This window comes from Geospiza fortis, unplaced genomic scaffold, assembly GCF_000277835.1.
Source record: "Geospiza fortis unplaced genomic scaffold, GeoFor_1.0 scaffold68, whole genome shotgun sequence".
In the NCBI taxonomy this organism is placed as follows: Eukaryota; Metazoa; Chordata; class Aves; order Passeriformes; family Thraupidae; genus Geospiza; species Geospiza fortis.
Genome location: NW_005054489.1, coordinates 1180422 through 1200768, shown reverse-complemented (window position 1 = coordinate 1200768; position 20347 = coordinate 1180422). Strand labels below are relative to the sequence as shown.

The 20347-nt window shown below is 46.6% G+C and overlaps 1 protein-coding gene across 1 annotated transcript in view; it reads right to left on the bottom strand.

The window, feature by feature from the left end:
• Nucleotides 1–16299, bottom strand: part of LOC102041069 (beta-galactosidase-1-like protein 2) — a 27366-nt gene extending 11067 nt beyond the window's left edge. Inside the window, exons 1-10 of the mRNA XM_031063236.1 lie at nucleotides 16283–16299; nucleotides 16170–16229; nucleotides 14346–14543; nucleotides 13320–13388; nucleotides 12551–12646; nucleotides 10655–10763; nucleotides 10292–10384; nucleotides 7073–7154; nucleotides 2479–2543; nucleotides 260–344 (exon numbers count right to left, since the gene is read on the bottom strand). Of these exons, the coding sequence (XP_030919096.1) occupies nucleotides 260–344; nucleotides 2479–2543; nucleotides 7073–7154; nucleotides 10292–10384; nucleotides 10655–10763; nucleotides 12551–12646; nucleotides 13320–13388; nucleotides 14346–14543; nucleotides 16170–16229; nucleotides 16283–16299 (874 nt within the window). The remainder of the gene's footprint in view (nucleotides 1–259; nucleotides 345–2478; nucleotides 2544–7072; nucleotides 7155–10291; nucleotides 10385–10654; nucleotides 10764–12550; nucleotides 12647–13319; nucleotides 13389–14345; nucleotides 14544–16169; nucleotides 16230–16282) is intronic.
• Between the last annotated feature and the right edge of the window lie 4048 nt (nucleotides 16300–20347).

The following is a 20347-nucleotide window of genomic DNA, read 5'->3' as shown; positions in this document are numbered from 1 at the left end:
GGAATTTTCCTTTTAAAAGAGTAGTTGCAAGGACTCCTCAGCCAGACTAATGACCCAATTACAAAGACAATTGCAGGAAGATGAAAGTTGTTAAACCAGTCCTCTACAGCTCTGCTTTCACTGCTCTTTACATGCCCTGAGGGTTTGTTTTTTTAGTAGTAGCCTTCCAAATGAGCTTTTAACCTGGAGAAGGTGCTGCACTCACAAGGGGCTGAAATTCACCACCAAATGTTCTACAAGAAGAGCGTTTGGTGCTCACCATCTGCATCAAAGACATAGTGAGGGCCTCCCCAGTTATCAAACCAGCCAGTCCAGTACTCCATCACCATCTTAGGCTGGTCTTTCTGTCAAGAGAAAAACAGAGTTCAAATGGATCCAGGACAGGCCTGCAGCCACCCCTTTGTTCTGGAGCAGCCTTGTTGAAACAGGAGGGGGAGGAGGAGAAGGAGGTGGAGAAAGAGGAGAAGGAGGAGAAGGAGGAGAAGGAGGAGAATTTATTTCCTGACTCCGATATTTATAGATTTTCAAAAGTGACAGTGAATTGGAGGATGACATTGTCACCTCTCCAATGACACTGGACAAACCGACAGTCTATCAAATTTCTCCTCCTCCAGAGAGGAGTGTAAAAACAATAATTATTTTAATGATTTACATAAAAGTGCATGAGAAACTGCATTATAAGAATGCAAACATCAGAAGGCTCAGAAGAACTCAGAAGAACAGGGTGACAGCGTGGTGCCATGGTTTTACAGGAGGGTTTTCTTCTCAACTGGCACAGCCAAAAAGGCTCCTAAGGAGCTCTGAACAAGGAGCTGTGGGCCAGCAATGCCCAGAACAGGCAAGCAGAGCTCCGTGCCTCTGCTAGTCACAAAGCACAAAGCACAGAGCACACAATCAGGTGCTGTCAAACATTGCTGGATGCTGCTGTTTGGCAGAGCTGGAGCAAAGGGACAAACCAACTGTCAGTGTTTAGTTCTTGCTAAAAACACACATTTATAAATGTCTGCTTATCTGCCACGCCACTGCCAGCTGAGAGCTTGCAGGTGCAGGGCAGCCAGAGCTTGCCAAGGTACAGCAGCAGACCTGAGCTGCTTTAATGCCTTTTTAATGCTGCATATGGTGCTGGCAGGGAAGAATTTGCAGGAATTAGGTCTTCATTAAAGGCTCTGCACACAGAGCAATTGCTTCCCATTTGTCAGCGCCTGGCAGCTCCCTGAGGCCCTGCAGGATCCCTCCTGTCCCCATGGTGTGGGCAGGGCAGTGTGTGTGCTCAGCCTGGCTGCCCCTCCAACCTCCTGGGCTTTAATTCCAGGCAGTTTTGTGACAGGGGTTTTGTTTAATGCCACAGGAATTGGCTGAGGTAAGTGGCATTAAAGAAACTCGTGTTTCATTAGGAGAAAACAACTGCCTGTAATCATCTAAACATCCTTGGAAATATATTTAATCAATCCATCCCCAATGAACCAGGCAAAGAAGGGATTTGATCACCTTCTGGAACAAAAACCCATAACAAGGAAAAGATAAAACAGCTTCATAACCCCTACAAACACCTCCTATCTCATAATTGGTGTGGCAGAGGAGGAGCTGCTCCTTTGGGGCCACATGTGGTGGGGAAGGTGCCACTTTCTGCTCATTTGCAAGGTTTGGGCAATTTTGGCAGACCTAAAGGAGGTGAAAGTACTTCCAGCAGAGCCTCTTTTGCCAGCTTTTCTTTCCAGAGGGAAAAAAACCAAATGCAAGCTGTAGGATTGAACATCCAGCATGCCAGCAGGGCTCCCCTCCACAGCCAAGAGGTGAGCAGAGAATTGATCAGGGCTGGGGCAGATCCCAGCTGCTCACATCCTGCATCTGCAGCAAGCAGAGCACAGGGAAAGAGGACAGAGGGGGAAAAAAGAGAGATAACCTGTCACTGACCCCAAAACCTGCCATTCTCCTCACCACAATCAGGACACTGTTCACATCAAGAGCTCATTAATTAATTAATTCCCTACCTGAGGCAAACCTCTGACAGCACAGAGGGATTAAAAATGCTCAAGTGACACAGTAAAACCGCATAAATCTAGCCTGAATGAGGCCCTGGACATGCACAGACACAGCTGGAGCACACCAGCAAAGAGCACCCACAGCATCAGGGTGAAAGAGTTTGGGAAAAAGATGATGGAACTTCCAGAGAGGTTTGATAATCGTGCACTGGGATGCTCTGGGTATCACTTGAAGAAGTCTAACCCCTACCAGCTAAACAAAGGGCACAGAAGGATTAAAAGCCTTTTCAGAAGGACAACAGGACACTTAAATCCTCCTTCCCTAAATCCAGGAGGATTTGGCCTTGTGGGAAGGAAGCCCCAAACCAACACACAAATCCCAAATCCTTCTGTGAAGGAAGCCACAAACCAACACACAAATCCCAAACAGAGTATCAGCTTCACTTCCAGTGCTGGAAAACATGGATGAGATGAGCAAAGTGTTTCTGCAGCTCACCTGCACCGTGTCCAGGGATTTCAGCAGCCCAGGCTCCAGCTTCTGAAAGTTTACAGTGGCCAGTGCTAGTGGGAAAGGAGAAATGTGTTAATTTACACTCATCCAAAATGTCTAGGGGATCATCTCAGGCCAGCAGCAGGGAACTGCAACACCTCCTGAACCCCCAAAACAACCTCCTCAGAAACTCCCATCAAAGCCTTCACTGGTATCCAAGTGAACCACAGCACAGAGTGGAATCCTCCCAGGCCATCTTTCAGCTCTAATGTGCCGAGATATTAGAGAGAGAGAGAGAGAGCGCATCAGAGCAGCTCCTGGGGTGTCACCAGCTCTAATTAGAGCCTGTAAAGCACTTGGAGATCCTCACTTAAAAGGCACCACATAAAGGCAAATTTATTACCAAGGCCTGTGTGGATGGCACAGTGCTCTCCCAGGCTTTAGCTGCAGGAATCCCTTCCCAGGCAATATCCCACAGCTTGTCATGTCTGTGGGGGTGACTGAGAGCAGCCAGAGCACAGGAGAGCCACAGAGAACTGCAGCTGAAGAGTGTTCTGTGCTTCTGCCCATCCTCAGGCTCTGCAGTAACTTCAGTCTAACAAGATGAAGTTTAATTAAAGTGCCCAGTTCTGCATTTTGGCCACAATAATGCCCTGCAATGCCACAGGCTGGCGATGGAGTGGCTGGGCAGTGCCCAGGCACAAAGGGACCTGGATCATCATCTCTCCCTTGAGGGAGAGATGGGTGACATGAGGGTCAGGGTGGACATGAGCCAGCAGAGTGCCCTGGGGGCCAAGGAGACCAAACCCCTGGCCTGGGTCAGGAATGGTGTGGCCAGCAGGAGCAGGGAGGTCACTGTGCCCTGCCCTGGGCACTGTGAGGGCACACCCTGAGTGCTGTGCCCAGCTCTGGGCCCTCAGCTTGGGAAGGACCTTGGGACACAAGAGCTCTGAATTTGCCAATGGCATCAATTACAGACTGGGTCACACTTTCAGTTCATTGTCCCTCTGCAAGCCCTGAATGGACTCAGGATTAGCTGGACAGTGATGTTGTCTGGTAGATAAATTTAAGACTGATGGAAGACCTGCATTCAAGTTATCTTATATATCTATATCTGTATCTTACATCTATACCTGCACATCCAGAGGGGACAACGAGGCTGGAGAGGGGCTGGGAACACAAACCCTGTGAGGAACCCCTGAGGGAGCTGGGGGTGCTCAGCCTGGAGAAAAGGAGACTCAGGGCTGCCCTCATCACTCTGCAGCTCCTGAAAGGTGCCTGTGGGAACTGACAGAACCAGAGCACACAGCCTTGAGCTGCACCAAGGGAAATATGGGCTGGATGTCAGGAAGAAGTTTTTTACAGAAAGGGTGATAAAGTTCTGGAATGGCTGCCCAGGGAGGTGGTGGAGTCCCCATCCCTGGGTGTGTTTAACAAAGCCTGGATGTGGCACTGGGTGCCAGGGTTTAGTTGAGGGGTTGGGCCTGGGTTGGACTCAATGATTTTGAAGGCCACTCCCTGTCAGAACCCAGGAAATTCCTCTGGCTGCCCTGGAGGACTTGGGCCCCTGCCCAGGGGCTTGAGTCCTCAGAGACCTTGGCAGAGAGCCCAGGACCCCTGTGCCTTTGATTTAGCCCTTGGAAAAAACAATTACCAACCTTTATATAAAGAATCACAAGCCATGAAAGTTTAAGTAGAATGATAGTGAATTTATCACAGGGTGAAAAATAGATTTTTGGGGTTTATAGAATGGGGGTTCAGGGGGCAGGATGGAGGAATCTGGGTATGTCCAGCTTTTCTCCTTCTTCTTCTTGGCCTCCATCTCCTGCTGTGATGGTGGCACTTTGGGATTGGTTTAGAGTAGAAGTTCACTGTCTAACACAGGTGATGGTATTGGGAAGTAACTGTAAATATTGTACACGTAGTTTTTAGTATAAAAAGATAACACTGCCCTGGGGCAGGCAGAGTGCCTCTGTCTGTCCTGCTGGACGGACCTTGGCTGGACAGGAGAAAGAATTTTATAGGTAAGATACAATAAACAACCTTGAGACCAAGAAATTAAGAGCTCTGCCTCCTTCTTTGACCGCTGGGCTGGGAAAAGAGACTTTCTAACACATCTCAGGGTCACTCTGAGCAGCAGAGATTCTGAGATCTCCCAGCCCAGTGATTCTGTGATTCTGGGTGGGAACACCTCCTGCAGGACAGGACACTAATCTGGGATCAGTGTCCCAATCCCTGGCACACATTTCAACCATTTTTGTATCTCCCAGCCCTCAGGCACGCTGATATTTCTCCCAGACAAACTCTGCAGCAGCAAAGATGTGATTCAGCATTAAAAATTGACTTCTAACAAGAGAGCTGCTATCAAACCCAGCCCCAGTTGTGTCAGGCAGAGCACTTCAAACAGAATATTTACAGAAGGAAAAGCTCACTTCTCCCTATTTATACCTTGATTTTAATAGGCTGACCTATGTAGTGAGCTGAGCTGGAGAATTTAGCACAGAAAACACGAAAGGAGAACAAAATAAAGCGTGGATTTAGCACTGATATAATATGTTAGTTGGCAGTTCTGAAGGAGAACATGCCCAGCTCTGCTTTTCATGCAGATTAACAGCACCCCATGGAAAAGAGAACCATCCCCAGAGCCTTATTTATCCCTCTCATGGGATGTCCTTCCCCACACACACAGGGACTCCCACCATGGTCTGGAGGGACAGCAGAGGCTTTGTCACCCAGCAGCTCCCAGGAAGGCTTCACCAGGTCAGATCAGCTTGGGAATCCTGGAATCAGAGTGGGTTGGGATGGAGGGGACCTTCAACTCATCCCTGGAAGGGCAGGGACACCTCCTACTATCCCAAGGGATCCAAACCTTGCCCAGCCTGCCCTTGGACACTTCCAGGGATGGGGAGGGATTCCTGCCTCTCATTTAACCCCTTCCTCACCACCCTGCTGCTCCTCACTTGGAGCCCGGCTTATCTCACACATCTGTGAGGAACCCCTGAGGGAGCTGGGGGCGCTCAGCCTGGAGAAAAGGAGACTCAGGGCTGCCCCCATCACTCTGCACAGCTCCTGAAAGGTGCCTGTGCTCAGCTGGGGCTGGGCTCTTTCTCCAGCAGCACTGACACAACCAGAGCACACAGCCTCAAGCTGTGTTAGAGGAAATACAGGTTGGATCTCAGGAAAAGGTTTTTCACAGAAAGAGTGATAAAGTTCTGGAATGTTCTGCCCGGGGAGCTGGTGGAGTCCCCATCCCTGGGTGTGTTTAACAAATCCTGGATGTGACACTGGGTGCCAGGGTTGAGTTGAGGTGCTGGGGCTGGGTTGGACTTGATGATCTGTTAGGTCTCTTCCAACCTGGTCATTCTCTGATTCTCTAAATTCTATTATTCTGTGATCAGTGACACTCTGGCTCTCACGGACTGTTGTGAAATCCAGAGGCAAACTGGGATCAAAGAGCTCCCAGCAGAACACAACATTCCAAACAAGGAGGAGCTCTGAGCTGCCAACATTCCCTCAGGAGATGAGGCCAAGGCAGGAATTTCTCCTTTCTCCTCCTCCTGACAGCTCTGCGGCAGGCAGACAGTGACTCTGTGTGGTCACAGCTGAAAACTGCTGCACACCTAAAAACATCCAACGGATTTTTCACTGTGCTGGTGAAGGCCCATGACTCAGTAAATGCATTTATCCCTCTCATACTGACATGGAAAAGCAAAAGGAGGGAAAAAAAGGAGGGGAAAGTCTTTCCCTTAAATCATCTCAGTGCATGAGATTGGAAATTTAACATTATTTATGACTGAGTGATAACAGGAGCACTGAAAGGCTGTACCCTGCAAATACTAAATTTGGGGAGCAGTTTACACCCCAGGCAATTGGCAGGAACACAGCAGAGAGCAGAGGCCAAGCACAGAGTAAATCCCAGCTGAAAATACCCCAAATTCTGAGAATCAGAGCCCCAAACACACAGATTTAGGGCTCAGTGAAACTCAAGCAGCTGCACCTCCATTTCTTTACAGGAAAAAGGAGGAGGGTGCTAAGCAACATTTAAAAAACGTATTAGAATTATACTTTATAAAAGGGAAATGGGCATTCTTCTGCATTCTATATAATGGGCACCCTCCTTTCCCCACCTAAGGTTTTACACCCCAAAATAAGCTTGCTCAGAAGATAATGCTGCCCCACAAACTATTGCTAAATCTACTGCTTAAATGTAAAACTCAAAATCAAGGTTTTAATGGAGCTTTTTTCCTTCTGTTTTTAATTGCAAAGCATCTACCTTAGGAACAAGTTACTACTGCTAGTAATTGCTGAGGAACTTATTTAATACCTATTGAAATGAAGCAATAAGTAGCATTTTCAGCCTTGTAAGAAATGCTGGGTGCTGCCATCTCTTGACTCAGTGGGAAGTACAGACGCCCATCCCTTCACACAGTGTTACACTTCACGTGGAAAATAAATAATTCCAAACCCTTCTGGGAGGGGTTTGGGTTTGTCCTGGCTGCACCATCTAGCCAAGGGCTCCCTCCTGTCACAAACAGGACTCAGGGGGTGCAGAGGGTGAATTCAAGTCCTGCTTTCCTCCCTCAGCTCTACAAGCACTCACCTCCATCCACCAAGCCAAAGGACAGCCCATTCTTGTTGTCTGAGGTCATCAGCAGCTCCACAATCCCTCTGTTTAACAGGGCCTGGGTTAAAAAAAAACAAAAGCCATTTTATTAACAGAGTTTGGCATTTCTCAGGATATTAAAGCACTCCAGCATCACCTTCTGTGGGTTCAGCCTGCAACTGGCAGTGCCTTGTAATAAACATCATCCCTGTGACATCTCCCATTCCTCCTGGAGCTTCCCTGCCTACTTTTCCCAGTTTAAAGACCACTGGAAAATCTTATTTTGTCTTAGGAAGCTGGATTGGTTTCTCACTGATGCATCCAACTTCAGGATTTTAGCTTCTGAGATCAAGGTAATAAACAACTTCACTGCTTTCATCAGAAGAGGGATTCAGGTGGAAGGAGGAAAGGAAAAGCAGCTCAGGATTCCTGACTGCCTGACAGTGGGAGCTGGAAAGAGGGAAGAGCTGATTTCCCAAGGAACAGCATCTCAGAACAGCTCAGGGACAAATGTTTTTCAAAAATCAATGAATTTAGTGGTTCCTCAATATTACAGCTCCAGAGGAAACAGCACTCCAAGGTTTAAAATCCACCTGCACACACGAGGTTCCTCCCATCAGGATTGTTCTCTTGCAGCTGGTCCTGAACAGAACAGTGCCTGATGTTTGGAGGAGATCAGTTGTTAATTAACCACTCATTTCACTGCAGCCCCATTGGAAGTCACTCCTCCAGCTCCCAGGAGCTCTGAGAACAAGGCTTCAGCCCCTTCAGTCCAAATTACTAATTGTGAAATGTGACAAAACCCTTTGTTTACTGTCCCTGCCTGCACTAAGAGCAGACCTGGGCATGAAACCTTGCAACACAGAGCCTACAGACAAACCCAGCCCAGAGCCAGGACAAGCTGGTGACTTTATCAACCCATCCCCACCAAATTTACACCTGAACAGACGCTGGATTCAGACAAAATTCAGCTGCTGAGGGAACTGGAATTTCTAACCAATTTTACCAAGGTAATTCTTTGAGCACTGCATTAATGCTAAATTTATTCCCCTCCTTTTGAGTGTAAATGCAAAACAGAGGAACAGCAGAGCTCCCACACATTCAGTGCCTCCCAGAGGGCAGCAGAGAAGCAGGAATAGAAGCTCAGGTCTGTGTGGGAAGGGCCATGTCAATAAATCCTTTCACTTTTAGGAAGGCAAAGGTACCCAAAAAGTGAGCTAAGCACAGGGAGTTGAGGTTTTGTGTGAGCTCTGGGTGTTTTTTAATGAGTTTATTAATTCTAGGAAGGTGCAACTTGGTCATAGATGCTATATGTGAATTAATCACCTTGCCACAAACCAGAACAAAGACTCAGAGCCCCACCTCACATCAGATCCCACTCCCACCAAAACCAAAGCCCTGCAAATCCTGCTTTCCAACATTTCCATCTCTAACCACTATTCTGTACTGCCTCAGATGCAAATTGCACACAATCTCAGAATATGATGAAACAGCACTGCAAAAATACACCCACAGGCCTGGCAGGGAGATCTGTCCTGACAAGTCTGAAACAGCACAAACTTTCCTCACCAAGCCTTGGAAAGCAAGGCCAGGCCTGCAGCCTGCTCAGACCCCCAGAACCTCTGTGTCCCCTTCATCCAGGGCTCTGAAAACCACCTGCTTGCCATTATCTCTAATTTGTTTGTGTACAAACTTTAACCTTGTAAGGAGAGTTAAACCACAAGCTGGAGTCAGTCAGTGCAGGAGCTGGCACAGCCCTAAGGAGATCAGCACTCCTGCCAGGGATTGGTTTGTTTGAAGAGCCTCTGGACAACCTGAGCCTCAGGGTGCTCACCCTCATTAAACCCTACACTCCTGACCATCCTGGCTATGCTCTCAGCACCCCTAGGAGGATGAATAGGACTCAACCAAACACAAATCTGAAAAATCCTAGCTTTTTCTTCCATCTCCCACCTAGGCTGAATAGCAATCATTATCATCTACAACCCTAAGCTTACCCTCCTCAGCTTCTGTCTATACGCTGTAATAACTGCAACCAATTTCCTCACCCCTAAACACAATCAAAGTCCTACAACTATCTACCCTAATAACTAAAGCTATCTACCCTAATAACCCTGAGGGTGAGCCTCAGGGTGCAGCTGGGCTACCCAAAAGGTTTCAGAAGGATTCCATCATCCTGTTGCAGAAGAGAAGCCTGGATGGGTGACCCCCCTGATGTGCAGCAATACCTTTCAGCATTCAGTGAGAAGAAATTAAACATTATATTTTTCTTCCATCTCCCACCTAGGCTGAATAGCAATCATTATCATCTACAACCCAAAGCTTACCCTCCCCAACTTCTATCTATATGCTGTAATAACTGCAACCAACTTCCTCACCCCTAAACACAATCAAAATCCTAAAACTATCTAGCCTAATAACTCAAAAGAAAGCTATCTACCCTAATAACTCAGGGTGCTCAGGGTGCAGCTGGGCTACCCAAAGGGTTTCAGAAGGATTCCATCATCCTGTAGCAGAAGAGAAGCCTGGATGGCTGACCCCCCTGATGTGCAGCAATACCTTTCAGCATTCAGTGAGAAGAAATGAAACAGCAAACCCTGTGAGGCACACTGCAGATCTCATTATCTGCCTGCCCTGCACTGCTGCTGGGGGCAAACAAGCAGGTCAGAGTGCTGTGAGATCCATCAGGATAATCCAGCCTCCCTGGGCATGGGCCAGCTCCTCATCACTGACTCAGAGCAGCCAGGGCACAGTTTAATCCCTTTTTGACAGGGGTAAGGGAGGCATTAGGCAAATTAAGCTCCCTGATGCTGAGCCCCAGATTACACAGGTTTAGGAGCATGCTGGTGACTTGTTCCCATCAACTTTTCTACCAGGAAAGCCAACAAAGAGAAACCTTTATCAAATATCATCTAGGAGAGGCAAAAGAGGACCTGCAGGTGAGAGCTGCTTCAAGGCCAGCTGTGCAATACAGACACTCCTAGCTCCCTATCTCCCTCTTCTCTGGGAGATATAAGGACACAGATTTATCAACACTCAGAGAGTCATGTGCCAACTCTTCCACTCCTGAAGGAAACATCCAAGGAAAATGCAGCTGGTGCTTTCAAGAGCCTCTCAAACCACACTCAAAAGTTACACAGAAAAAAAGAAAACACTGTAGGGAAGGTGATTTATGGGAGAGATTAACACAGAAAAAAGTAAAAGTGCCACCATTACCATTTTGACATAGTTCATGTAGTTTGGGTCTTTGGCATAGGAACCATATTCATTCTCCACCTGCACTGCAATGATGGGACCTCCTTTCTTGTACTGTGGGGGACAAAAAGGGAGAAGGAAGGTGTTCACCATGATTTCTAACCACCAAAAATCCCATTAGCTGGCAGGAAAGATGCACGAACATCAGGAGGGCTCAGCTCCACCCTCCCATGCTCCCACACTGACACAGAAAACAGCCTGTGCTGATTCCTGGTGCATTTTTGTGGCAGTTTTTGGTTATTGCCTGACACTCTGCTGTCACACAGAGCCCACAGTGCCCTGTGCAGCCCCTCCCAGCCTGCAGAGGGACAGGATGGGGCTTGCCTGGAAAGGGACAACCACGCGCATCAGGCGGTCAAAGTAGGCGTCCACAGCCTCTGTGAAGCCCTTGTAGGTGGTCCTCAGCCGCATCTCGGGGTCCTGCAGCAGCCAGCTGGGGAAAAGCAGCAGAGGGGATGTGTCAGACACTCCTGTGCAGCCATGCAGAGGTGTTTCAGCCACTGGCATCACGTCTCACCTGGGCAGGGATCATCGGTGTCACCTCAGAGCCCACGGTGACACCGTGTCCCACCCACCTCATGTCCATCTCTCACTTTTAAATAAGTCCAGGCTCCAATCCTCCTCCTCTTTTTGTTCTGCATTTCAGGCCCAAACTCATTTCGTTACCTCTACCAATAATATTTCAAAGGTTAATCTTATCACTCTAAAGTGAATTCCCTGCATTCCCAAGGGCACTCTGCAACCAACTGCTCCTTCAAAAAATCCCAACCCTTTCTCAAATACAAGATTGCTGTAATTGTTCCCACTGTTTCTACTGCTGATTTACAAGGCTGGGTTCTGTTTGGAGTTAACAGAAGAAAGGGCAATTTGTTGAAGAACAGAACAATATAATGCTGAAACAATTTAAGGGGAATGAGCCTGCATCTTCCTTTTCTCAGCAAAATGAGGCCTTAATTAACATCTTTCCAAAGATCTGAATATTCAACTCTTTGCTAAATGTGGCTTTGTGGACTTAAAGAAAATCATCTCCTCTTTAGCTGGAAAATGAGAATAGTACTGTTGCTCTTTATTAGAATTTTTAATCTGTCTGATTAAAAAAACACATGGGTGATGTGACAACAACTGACAACAGATGCACTTCCCATAAGCAAATGTGGAGGTGGCTTCTGGCTCTGGTCATGAAGAGTTCTGCACTCACAAGTAAGTCCCTGACACCTCAACTCTGATGCCAAAGGCAGGTGAAAAGTGAAAAGTTAAAAAAATAATCCCCAAGTATCTGCACTGAGGTTTGTGCTGTGTGCAGTGAGGAAAACAAGTGGTAACCTGGCACTGGCTCCACTCAGGAACCAGGAAGGTCCCAGCGCTCCCAGAGCCTCCTCCTGCTGTGTTCTTCAGGGGAAAACACCACAGGAGGCTGGGGTTTCATTACTGCCAGCCATATATAATGCAGATTTCTAGTAGGACTTTTAAAATGGAGCTGAGATTTAGTAAATTCTTCCACCAAGCTGCAAATTCTGTCCATGTTATGCAGAGTCAAGGTGCAACAGCAAGATGGGTTCCTCCAATTCTATTTTCTTGCTGTAACCATTATACCATAAAACAATTATTATTATTTTAAACACTCAAAAACAAAATTAGAAGAGCTCCATAAGATAATGAGATAATGAAATAATTTCTGCTTTGGGAATACAGAAAATAAATATCCCCATCAAGCAGCCAGCCATTCCAAAGCAATTCCTTTGAAGGAGCCTCAACTGTGTGATTGGATCGGGTGTCACAGACACATTTTATGAAAAATCCTTTCATTAGGATCTTTTCTCCTGAGAAGCTGGGAAGTTTCAGCTTCTCCATGTTTTGCTGCTTTGAAATATGATTTGGAGAATTGTTTACCAAGCATGTGAAATTGTTTTTATTTGATGACCAATGACAGCCCCCTGTGTCGAGGCTGTGAACAGTCACAAGATTTTATTATCATTCCATTCCTTTCCTTGCTAGCCTTCTGATTAAATCCTTTCTTCTATTCTTTTAGTATAGTTTTAGTATATAATTTTCTTTTAATATAATATATATAATAAAAAAATAAATCAGGCTTCTGAAACATGGGGTCAAGATTCTCATCTCTTCTCTCATCCTGGGACCCCTGTGAACACCACCACAATCAGGAGCTTGGGATTTGTTTGTCCCTGGTGCTTCCCTGAAGTGAACAATTTCCACACTCACCTGGGCAGACCCCCGAGGTCCCACTCTGAGCAGATGTAAGGTCCAGGGCGCAGAATCACCCACAGCCCATTTTTAGCTGCCAGGGAAAGGAAGGCCCTGGGGATCCAGACAGAGGAATTATTGTCTGCCTGCAGAACCCCCACGCCTAATACTCCAAAACCATTGAATTTAGGTAGCAAAGCAGAAGGGAATTGCATGATGAAGTAACCACACTGGATTAGTGTGATGTTTTCTGAAAAATCCCTTCACCAGGATTTCTTCTCCTGGGGAGTTGAGAAGCCACAGAGAAAAATGTAAATAACAATTATCTGATTCGCTTCTCCCTGTTTTGCTGCTTTGGAACGTGGTCTGGAGATTGTTTACCAACAGGTACATGTTTGATTGGTTTGATGTGAATTGTTTTTATTTAATGACCAATCACTCTCCAGCTCTTGTTAAGCCTTCTGTCTGTAGCCTTTTTCTGTATTCTTTTACTATAGTTTTAGTATAGCATTCTTTTAATATAATATAATATCATAAAATAATAAATCAGCATTCTGAGAACATGGAGTCAGATCCATCTCTTTGCTCCTCCTGGGGATCCCAGCAAAGACCACAGATTGGTGCTAAATGGATTAAGTTCCCAGAACTCCAGAAGGATGAGGAAGGGGAAGGAAGGAGTCCCCACTGCCTGACCAAGGCACATCTGGAAATAACATCTTCACCCAAACACCACACACCCCCTCCCCTCCAAAGAGTATTTAATAACAGAGCTGTCTGTGCCACATACCTCAGGTCCAGATTTTTACTGAAGTCAAACTTGCCTCTTTCCTTCTCGTGCAGGTTCCATGGCACGTACCTGAAAGGCAGAGCAGGTGAAGGCGAGCTCTGGCATGCTCAGAGAAAAACTGAGGCCCCACCATTGTTTTCTGTAGGAGCCATGGTGGGTAGGACAGTTGGGATGGATGGGGACGAGATCTCTCTGAAGCCAGGTCATGGAAATTGCATTTATTGCAAAGGGCCTGGGTGCAGGGCCCTGCTGGGAGCTGCCAGTCACAGCTCAGAGCAGCCCCAAAGAGGAGCCCCAAAGAGGAGTCCCAAAGAGAGAGAGAGAGCAGAATAAAAGCAAGAGGAAAAAAGAGAGCAAAGTTCCCATTACAATACAATAAATCTTCTGTGTTGAATGTTCTAATTCTCACTAACCAATCTAGTTCAAGATACAAATGCTACAGCTTTTACACACAGCCTGTAAGAATCATTCCATTACCATCCTGTGTTACATTTTAAACAAGCTCTTTCCTCACCAAGCCTTGGAAGGCAAGCCCAAGCCTGCAGCCTGCTCAGACCCCCAGAACCTCTGTGTCCCCTTTGTCCAGGGCTCTGAAACCACCTGCTTGCCATTATCTCTAATTTGTTTGTGTACAAACTTTATATTTAACCTTGTAAGGAGAGTTAAACCACATTACATTACCATACTGTGTTCCATTTTAAACCCTAAAAACTCCTCTTTGGGCCCCTTCTGCCAAGCTGTAGGGTCTGCTCTGACCCTTGGAGCTGTCTGCAAGCAGAGGGTGTTGTTTCATCAAAAGGGGATCACCTTCAGCCAGCCACACCATTGTTTTCCAGTTGTTTAGTAACCAAAGCTTGCTTTCATTTCAATCTCACTTATGGTTTCTATATTCTCAAAATCCTTTGCCAGGCAATCCTATTGATAAGGCTTTCCTGTTTCATCTTCCCCAACACTTTTCCCACGGTAAGAAGAATGGAAATACATCCTTATGGCCCAGTGGAGAGGCTGGGCAGGGAGGGCACTCACGTGGTGAGGGTGTTGAGGCCACAGGCTCTCATTTTGAGCATCCGATCCTCCCAGTACTCGCGGGGCACTCGGAAGTAGTGCATGGAGCCCCCCAGGATGCGGAAGGGCATCCCTTCCAGCAGGAACTCTGAGTTCTCTGTCTGCAGGCCATGGGTCCTCCCCCACAGCCCCAGAGGGGTCAGCTCGCTCCAGTTAAACCTGGAAGAGAGAAGGAGATGGGTGAGCAGCCATTCCTGGGGGAGGAATGTGCCCTACTCATTGCACCTCACCCAGCACAGAATCACAAGGTTGGAAGATGTGGTGTTACATTTTAGTTAAAGGGTATGCTCTGTCTCACCTCTCAAAAATGTAGGGTTTATTCCAAGCCTGTGACCCTCCCCTGAAGTATCATGGATCTGTAATCCCATTGGCCCAAGTCTTATTCCGTGCCCACTTTGAATCTCCCTGTTTAGCTGTGCCAGGGAGACCAAACCTCTCCTGGCCCTTTTTCTCCCTCTCTCTGCAACAGGATGAGACCTTTAAGATCACTGAGTCCAACCCAGCCCCAACAGCTCAACTAAACCTTGGCACCCAGTGCCAAATCCAGGCTTTATTAAACACACCCAGGGATGGTCACTCCACCACCTCCCTGGGCAGAACATTCCAGAACTTTATCACCCTTTCTGTAAAAAACTTTTTCCTGATATCCAACCTGTGTTTCCCTTGGTGCAGCTTGAGACCAGCTCTGACCTTCCTGCTCCTCAAGCAAGCCACACTCCTGGTCCTACAGAGCACAGAGATGGTTCAGAAGGCTCTAAGCCATTTGGCAGATCTTCCCAAATGTGGATTTAAATCCATTTCACTGCCTGCTTCCCCCCTGAACCCCCAAGCCACTGTGCCATGCTCTACAACTGACACTGCTCAGGCACAGAGCATGAAACTCACTTGGTGAAATCATGGATGGGCAAGTTTTCACTCACAATACTCACACAAACTTCCCTAACCTATGGAATGAAACATCTCCCTTTGCAGTAGGAGGGCACATGGCTGATTTCCAGACCCATGTTCCAACAGCAGCTGCACCTCATCATCGCCATCCCAAATGTCTTGGGGACTCTGGCATCTTCCAACTCAAAACATGGAAAAAATAAAACCCTCTCACCTGTTCCCTGTGAACAGAGAACCTCTTCCTCACTTTAATGAACTCCCTGGATTATATTCATCACCCAGGAGAAACTAAATCAGCTGTCAGCACAAACTTACCTCTGCCCACATCACTATTTATGTTCATGCTGAAAATGTTATGTGCCAGAAGAACCAGAGCCACGGGGCCAGCAGCTCCCCAGCACTTACCAGGGTGAGCCCTCCTGCTGTAACAGCTCCTCTTGGGCCACACCCTGCACTACTCATGGCCTTGCAGGCTCCCAGCTCACTTTGGCTGAACCAAAACCCCATTTCACCAACAAGACAGTGTCTGTTTTTCCCAAAGCAGTGTCACTGCCTCCCTCAGCCCACCCCATGAACACACAGAGGGTCAGACAATGGCAGCTTGTTCCTTATCAGAGCCAGATGTGAGCAGTGAATTCCCAGCTCCAGAAAGCAGCAATGACCAGCACATTGGGGAGCAAATCACAGTGAGAGAGGAGGGGAACACCTAAGGCTATAGCAGGTGCCTAGGCTACGTGAGAAGGAGTTGTTAGCAGAGGGTGAGGATGCTCAGAGCTTGTGGCTCACAGGGATTGCTAACCACAGCCTGCCCATCCTCTGACAGGCCAGGGGCACTAAAAGGAGCTGAACTAAGGCTTGCAGGGCACTGCAGGGCTGGCTGACAAGCTCAGAGGGTACCTGAGAAGCACAGCATTCTCACAGGGCTCTGAAACAGCCAGCAGCAGGCAGGGGTAATACCTGGAAAAGGAAGCCAGGTTAGATATTCACTGCCTCCAGAAAAGGAGACTCACACTGATTGTCCAGCCATTCCCAGTGATTTATGGTCTCTTCCAGCCAGGTCTTATAAACTCTTGGAAATTTATATTACACCTAAGATAGCTCAGCTACTTTAGAAGGCATAAAATCAGCAGGATGGCTTTTGTGGTAGTGTTAGAAACAGAAAAGTTTTAATAAAAGGCAAAATAACAAAACTCTTTACAGCGAAAACCCGAGCCAGGTGCAAGAGGTTCTTGCTCCTGGTAAAACACCCCACAAAAGTGATTAGTTCCTTTGTTCTCTTCTTTTTCTAGTAAATGGCTTAGGCAGGACTTTTTGGCTCTTGTCCAACTGGCTACCCTTAAGTCTGAGGTGAAGTCCCTCAGGTTCTATGAGGTGTCTTTTTACCTAATTGAGGAGAAACTGTCACAGACACGTTTTATGAAAAATCCTTTCTTTAGGATTTTTTCTCCTGAGAAGCTGAGAAGCCTCAGGAACAAAATGTAAACAGTGACTCTCTGCTGCTGTGGAATGCAACAGGTAGATCTTTGATTGGTCTCATGTGGTTGTTTCTAATTAATGGCCAATCACAGCCCAGCTGGCTCAAACTGTCTCGGTCAGTCACAAACCTTTGTTATCATTCTTTTTCTATTCTTAGCTAGCTTTCTGATGAAGTCCTTTCTTCTATTCTTTTAGTATGGTTTTAATAATATAATATATATCATCAAATAATAATCAAGCCTTCTAAACATGGAGTCAGATCCTCGTCTCTTCCCTCATCCTGGGACCCCTGTGAACACCGTCACAAGAAACTTCTGGGCTTTTCTCCTTTTTAAGGAGACAAAGGAGAGTTTGTTCACTCAATCAACAGGAGGCACACTCCTACATCCCAGACACAGAGCTGAGCAAGGAGACCCTGCTGTGTCAGATTGTGGGGTGATAACAACAGCTCCTGATGATGGTGCAGCTCAGGCAGGAGAAATGAGTACAAAAAACCAATCTGCCACATTTAAAGCGTGCCTGAGTAAGAACAGGACCTAACATGCTCACCTGCATGAGAAACAGCCAGAGAATGACGGCACGAGGCTGGAAAATGGCAGCACTGCTCCCAAGGAATTGTGATGAACTTCAGCAGCAGGGGAAAGGGTTCTCAAGCCCCAAACAGGACAGACCTGCCCCTCTGTGCTGCTAAATTACAGATTGTGACTTTGGCAAATGTGAAAAATGCGTATTTTATGATTGGCTTTTCACAAATATTCAAATGAATATTATATGTGTTATGTCACAAAGTTATGCTTTATTAATTTTCTTAAGTAGTGTGTTAAATATAGTTTTAGGTTATAACATAAGGTTAAAATAGAAACTATGCTATGTAAGATACTTTTTTAAAGAAAGGACTCACACCAAGATAGCAGCCACAGGACACCTGAATCTTTCAGAGAAAGAGAATTTATTGCTCCATTATCAGGAGAAATGAACTTCTTCCTGCTTTGCTCAGCCCTGAAGACACCATCAGGATTCAGAGGAAGAAGCTGACACTGCCCAGACAGAATCCTGTGTTTGAATGGAATTTATGCATCCTGTATGAGGTGTATGAATATGCAACAGGCTGTTGCTTTTAAGGGTTAATCCTCTGTTAATGTGGGTCCTTTTTCGGGCTTATTTTGCCCAGAAAAGGTACTTGGACTGTCTGTAACTCTTTGTTTTTATTGTCTCATATTGTCCTAATCCAAATTGTCCAAATTATTATTACTGTAATTATATTACTATTTTTATAACCATTTTATTACTATTGAACTTCTAAAATTTTAAAAACAAGTGATTGCCATTTTTCACAGCAAACCAAACCAGCAGCTACATCTACTTCTGCTTTCCAGAGGTGGAAAGCTCAAAGGGGTCTGGAGATGCAAAACTCCAATTTTTAAATATTATGTTGGAAAAGAGTTTCCAAGTTGTTTCTTAGCTAGGTAGAGCCCCAAATTACCCCTGCACACAGAAGTGCTGCTGACAGGTGCCAGAATGAAGGCTGTGCTCAGGAGGCACACACAGCCAGATAAAAATAAACTAATCACTTAAGCTCATCTTCTTAAATCCCAGGCACAACTAACCTGGCACATTCCCATCAAGTTTCCTACTTTAAAACTCCCCACCTCCATTGTTTTTTCTCCCCAAGAAGGGCTGGTAGGAATCTCCCAGGTTCCCAATATTTTCAATACATTATCCTAGATATCCTGAAACCCACATTTCTCATTAGGATCTCTTCAAGTAACCTCAGGAAGAAACATTTCTGTGACTCAGCAGAGCTTCATCCTGTTACCCTGAGCTGGATTGCCAGAGTTTAAAGTGTACCTGGACTCTGTGCTTCCTCCTGAGAGCAATTTATAGCTCCCAGAAGACTTTTTTTTTTTTCTCACTTCTATAATGACAGAACAGGTTGCAAATAATCTTTTTTTTTCCTTTGTTAAACGTTCCTGGCCTTCTTTGTCAACCTCAGCAGCCATCCCTGGGAGTGTTCTAGGTCAGGCTGGATGGGGCTGGGAGCAACCTGGGATAGTGGAAGCGTCCCTGCCCATGGCAGGGGGTGGGACTGGGTCATCTTTAATATCCTTTCCAACCCAAATTATAGGATTTCACGATTCTGTGATTTCATCTCTGCCTCAGGGAAGTCTCTTTTGCAAAAAAAAAACCCAAACCACCATTCCATTACCAACTAACCCCAGAGCAGAGATTCCGAAGTTGGATTGGACAAGTTAGTCCAGTAAAATGGAGTAAGGCCTTGTAAGGTGGAATGTGAAGTGCAAAATACAACACATGGAAAAGGAAAGTCCCAGTTAACTCCTGAACCAAACAGCCATGCTGCTCACGCCTGTGAAACACAAATGTGGCTGAAGTCCTCTCTGCAAGGGAGATTTGAAAAAAATCTCTCTGATTGAACACTAACCTTTGGTGTTCAACCACCCCATATCCAGAGCAGTTGGAAGAAAAAGCTGGTGGAAAAGAAAACAGCCAAACAAGGGAAAAAAGGGAAAAAAGGCAACAATTTGTTTGCTGATACTGAAGGATGTGCTTCAGAGGAGAAGGGACTGTGCTGCTAATCCCTAAGCTCCACTGAGACCTCCAAGGGTTTTGCTGTTTATTCTGGGCTTCCTCTGGCCAGGGGAAAGTGAAAGCTCTGAGCTGCCCTGGCCCCCAGCTCTGCACAGCCCCCGTGCTCACTGACCATGGCTGAGGTAACAGCAGCAATATCCTGTAAAACAGCTGATGCTGCACACAGGGGTTTATTCTGCACCCAGGGGTTTGTGGATACACTCCTACAGGAGACAGATTTCCTGCCTCCATCAGGTATCAGTTTGCAATAATCCTCCCTAAGAACCCAGGTGGCACAAATCCAAGGCCAGCTGTGCAAGAATTTTGCTTCTAATTATGCAAAGATTTATTAAAGCTTTTTCCATAGCTCTGAGGATCAGGTTTACTTCCAGCTATGATTTTAAGAAGGTGTTATAAAACAATCCAGCTGGCAATAAATAAGTCTATTACATCTCCATACATATCCATGTGTATTTTCCAGCAAGTCACTGGGAGGGACTGAGGAGTTTCTGACACCTGGAAGCCACAAACACGGGGAAAGAGCATCACCCCCAAAATGAACATGATCTAAACCACGTGGGATTCAAGCCAGAACCTCAAAATACTTCTTGATACTACTGGTGGGGTACAGAGCTGCTGGTCTAGAGTGTGAAACAGGAGCAGAGAAGGAAGAGAAGAGGGTTAGACTGGACAGATGGGCATGGCCCATGGGTACCCACTGCTCTGGGGACACGGAGCAGGGACAGGCAGCCCCAGCCCGGGCTGCAGAGAGGGAAACAACGCCAGGGAGCCCGGGGCTGGGTGAGATGTGCCGGAGCAGCGATTGATTCGCGGAGCGCATCATCCACAAGCGCTGCGGTGATGCAAAGGCTCCCAAGGTCGGCAGAGAACTGATTTATAACAAACCCAGAGCTGATTTATAACGCCGAGCTGATTTATAACACAGAGCTGATTTATGGCGCTGGCAGCGCGGCTTTCCCCGCCGATATTTCAGTATGGACGGGGTAGGTATC